General features: G+C 63.6%; 1 protein-coding gene across 1 annotated transcript in view; it reads right to left on the reverse strand.

Moving 5' to 3' along the window:
- CORO1B (coronin, actin binding protein, 1B) overlaps positions 1 to 3,243 on the reverse strand; it is a 7,690-nt gene extending 4,447 nt beyond the window's left edge. Inside the window, exons 1-7 of the mRNA XM_014948749.1 lie at positions 3,022 to 3,243; positions 2,795 to 2,917; positions 2,545 to 2,674; positions 1,453 to 1,634; positions 512 to 631; positions 320 to 424; positions 37 to 225 (exon numbers count right to left, since the gene is read on the reverse strand). Coding sequence (XP_014804235.1) covers positions 37 to 225; positions 320 to 424; positions 512 to 631; positions 1,453 to 1,634; positions 2,545 to 2,674; positions 2,795 to 2,917; positions 3,022 to 3,222 — 1,050 coding nt within the window. The 5' untranslated portion in view covers positions 3,223 to 3,243. The remainder of the gene's footprint in view (positions 1 to 36; positions 226 to 319; positions 425 to 511; positions 632 to 1,452; positions 1,635 to 2,544; positions 2,675 to 2,794; positions 2,918 to 3,021) is intronic.
- Between the last annotated feature and the right edge of the window lie 591 nt (positions 3,244 to 3,834).

The raw sequence follows: 3,834 nt of genomic DNA on the forward strand, positions 1-3,834 counted from the left end.
AAGGAAAGGAAAAGGGGGGGTCATAGGGATGAAGGGGGGGTGGTAAATGGTGGTGGGGGGGTCCCCACCTTGTCCCCACCTGGCGATCTCACACTTGCTGACGTCCAGCCCCCGTTTGGGCATCCAGCCCATGCCCCGCTGGGGCTCTTTACTGGTGAAGGTGTTGAGGAAATGGATGTAGGGGGGCTCCTCCGTGATCTCAAAGTACCGGATGCTGGAGTCACCCTGGGGACAAGCCGTTAGAGAGGGGTCCCCCTGGGTGGCAGGAGGACCCGTCGGGGGAGATTTGGGGTGGCACCAGAGGTGGGGGGTACCATACCTTGCCACAGACGTAGACCACGTTGGTGTCGGGGTCGTAGAAGGGCAGCAGAGCCCCGTTGCTGGAGTCCAGCTCCTGCAGCCCCATGGGTTCCTCTAGGTTCTCCTGTGGGGTGGGGTGTCAGCCCATGGTGGGGGGCACCCCGATGTGGTCCCGTGGGACCCACACACACCCCCTTGGGGTGCCCCTCACCGTGTCCCACAGTGCCAGCTGCCGCTCGCTCATGCGGCTGAAGCCCGTGGTGAAGATCTTGCCGTCGGCCAAGAAGATGGCCCTCATGGGACGAGCCCCCTCGTGTGCCCGCTCCTTCTCCTGCCCAGGGGACAAAGTGTGTGTGTGTGGGGGGGTGTCACGGCACTGTCACAGCACCCCTGGGATGGGGTGGGGGACACCCGAGGGACATTGGGACAGTGGGGGACACTCAAGCGACACAGGATGGCATGGACCACCAGGTGACAAGAGCAGGGCTGGGGGAGGACTCCCCCCAAGAAGGGGGTCACAGCATTATCACAACGCCCCAGGGATGGGGCAGGGGACACCCGAGGGACATTGGGACAGCGGGGGGCACCCATAAGACACAGGACAGTGAGGGACACCCAAGGGACATGGGACAGCGGGGGACACCCAAGGGACATGGGACATGGTGGACCACCAGGCGAGAAGAGCAGGGTTGGGGGAGGATTCCCCTCAAGGAGGGGGTCACAGCACCCTGGGGATGGGTCAGGGGACACCTGAGGGACATTGGGACAGCGGGGGACACCCAAGGGACACAGGAGAGTGGGGAGCACCCAAGGGACATGGGACAGTGGGGGACACCCAAGGGACATGGGACATGGTGGACCACCAGGTGAGAAGAGCAGGGCTGGGGGCGGACTCCCCCCAAGGAGGGGGTCACAGCACCTTGGGGATGAGTCAGGGGACAGCTGAGGGACATTGGGACAGCAGGGGACACCCAAGGGACACAGGACAGTGGGGAGCACCCAAGGGACATGGGACATGGTGGACCACCAGGCAAGAAGAGCAGGGCTGGGGGAGGATTCCCCCCAAGGGGGGTGACCAGGGGCAGGATGGCGCCTTGCAGGGGGGACACAGGCAGGGTGACAGGTCACCGGGGAGGTGGTGGGGACACTCACGGCCACCACGGTGCCCCGGCGGGGGTCGATGACGCGGATGCTCTTGTCCTTGCAGGCGGTGCAGAAGCGGGAGCCATCACGGCTCCAGCTGACGCTGTAGATGAGGTCGGGGTGCAGCCCCTCCAGGCGGTACAGCTCCTCCGCCGTCCCCACGTTCCAGATCAGCACCACGTTGTCACAACCTGCCCACAACCACCACCTCCTTGTCATCCAACCATCCATCCCCACCACCCCAACCATCCCCACATTCCACATCAGCACCATGTTGTCACAACCTGCCCACAACCGTCACCTCAGGCCACCTCCTTGTCATCTAACCATCCGTCCCCACCACCCCAACCATCCCCATATTCCAGATCAGCACCATGTTGTCACAACCTGCCCACAACCGCCACCTCGGGCCACCTCCTTGTCACCCAACCATATGTCCCCACCACCCCAACCATCCCCACGTTCCAGATCAGCACCATGTTGTCACGTTCCTGCCCACAACCGTCACCTTGGGCCACCTCCTTGTCATCCAACCGTCCGTCCCCACCACCCCAACCATCCCCACGGTCCAGATCAGCACCACGTTGTCACAACCTGCCCACAACCGTCACCTCAGGCCACCTCCTTGCCATCCAACCGTCTGTCCCCACCACCCCAACCATCCCCACGTTCCAGATCAGCACCATGTTGTCACGTTCCTGCCCACAACCGTCACCTTGGGCCACCTCCTTGTCATCCAACCGTCCGTCCCCACCACCCCAACCATCCCCACGGTCCAGATCAGCACCACGTTGTCACAACCTGCCCACAACCGTCACCTCGGGCCACCTCCTTGTCACCCAACCGTCCGTCCCCTCCACCCCAACCATCCCCACATTCCAGATCAGCACCATGTTGTCACGTTCCTGCCCACAACTGTGACCTCAGACCACCTCCTTGTCACCCAACCATCCATCCCCTCCACCCCAACCATCCCCACGGTCCAGATCAGCACCACGTTGTCACAACCTGCCCACAACCGTCACCTCAGGCCACCTCCTCGTCACCCAACCATCCGTCCCACCTCCACCAACCCCTTACCATCTCTTCAAGCCCCTTTACCTGCGCTGAGCAGGACGTTGCGGGCGGTGGGATGCCAGGAGATGATGCCCACCCTTTTGGAGTGACCCTCCAGCACCACCACCGGCTCCGTCAGCGGTTGGCTCAGCCCGTTCTCGGGGATCTGCCACACCTGAGGTGGGGGACATGGACATAAGAGAAAGGGGACAGTGGCCAAAAAGAGGGAAGGGGGACAGGAAAGGAGGGAGAGAAGGTGTTTTCCCAATCAACCCCCCCAAAAAAACCACCTCACCATGACGGTGCAGTCCTCTGAGCCGCTGGCGATGACGTGGTCGTTGTGGGGACACCAGTCGATGTCCAGGACGGGCCCCGTGTGGCCGCACACGGTGGGGTAGGCCTTGTCGATGCGGCCGGTCTGGGGACAAAAAGGGACAAAGTTGAAGGAAAAAACAGAAGGAAGGTGGGTGGGGGGGTGTCGAGCAGCACAGAGACCCTCCAAAACCCATCCCCTGGTGTCACCTTGTGCAAGGGGAGGACGAGGAAGGCGCCGCCGCCGCTGGCCTCCACGATGATGGCGAGGAAGGCGGGGTTGACGGCGCAGAAGGTGCTGTCCCAGGTGACACGGGACACGCGGATGTCATCGTAGCACTGCTCCGTCTTCACCGGCTGCCCGAAAACGTGCCGGAATTTGCTCTGCCTCACCACCTTCCGAAACGACATGGCTGGGGGGGGGGGGGGGGAGAAGGCCTTCCAGCTGCTGCAGCTGTTTGCTTGGTGGCTGCAAGCCATCACCTCTCATTTCCAGACTCCTCCTCTCCCACACAGCCCCCACGGCGTGGAGAGCCGTCGGTGGTGGTGGTGGTGGTGGTGGTGGTGGTGAGGACACCCCCCAAGGTGGAGCAGAGCCCCAAGGGGAGGGACGGGGGAGGTGTTGTCCCCGTTCCCCACCTCCCTGCCCCGGGGTAAAGGGCGGTCGGGCCCCTCCCGGGAGCGGGAAGCCTGGGCTGCCCTCTGTGCCCGTTGGGCAAACAAACCCCCCTCCGCTCCCCCCGTGGCCTTGTGCCATGGTGGGGGGCTTGGGGACAAGGGGGGGGGACAGAGGGAGTTGTCCCACCGATGGTAGGGACAGGGGTGAAACCTCCAGAGGTGGGGATGGGGACAAGGGTGGTTGCCCTGGGTATGGGATGGGGGCAGAAAGATTTGGGGGGGGTGGGTAAGGGGACAAGGATGGCACTACAGGCTCAGGGGACAGGGATGGGGACAAGGACAGGGACAGGGTGGCCCTGCTGGGTAAGGGGACAGGGATGGGGACAGGGGAGGCGCCGGCGGGGA

The sequence above is a fragment of the Calidris pugnax genome, unplaced genomic scaffold, assembly GCF_001431845.1.
Source record: "Calidris pugnax isolate Ruff unplaced genomic scaffold, ASM143184v1 scaffold107, whole genome shotgun sequence".
NCBI classification, from domain to species: Eukaryota; Metazoa; Chordata; class Aves; order Charadriiformes; family Scolopacidae; genus Calidris; species Calidris pugnax.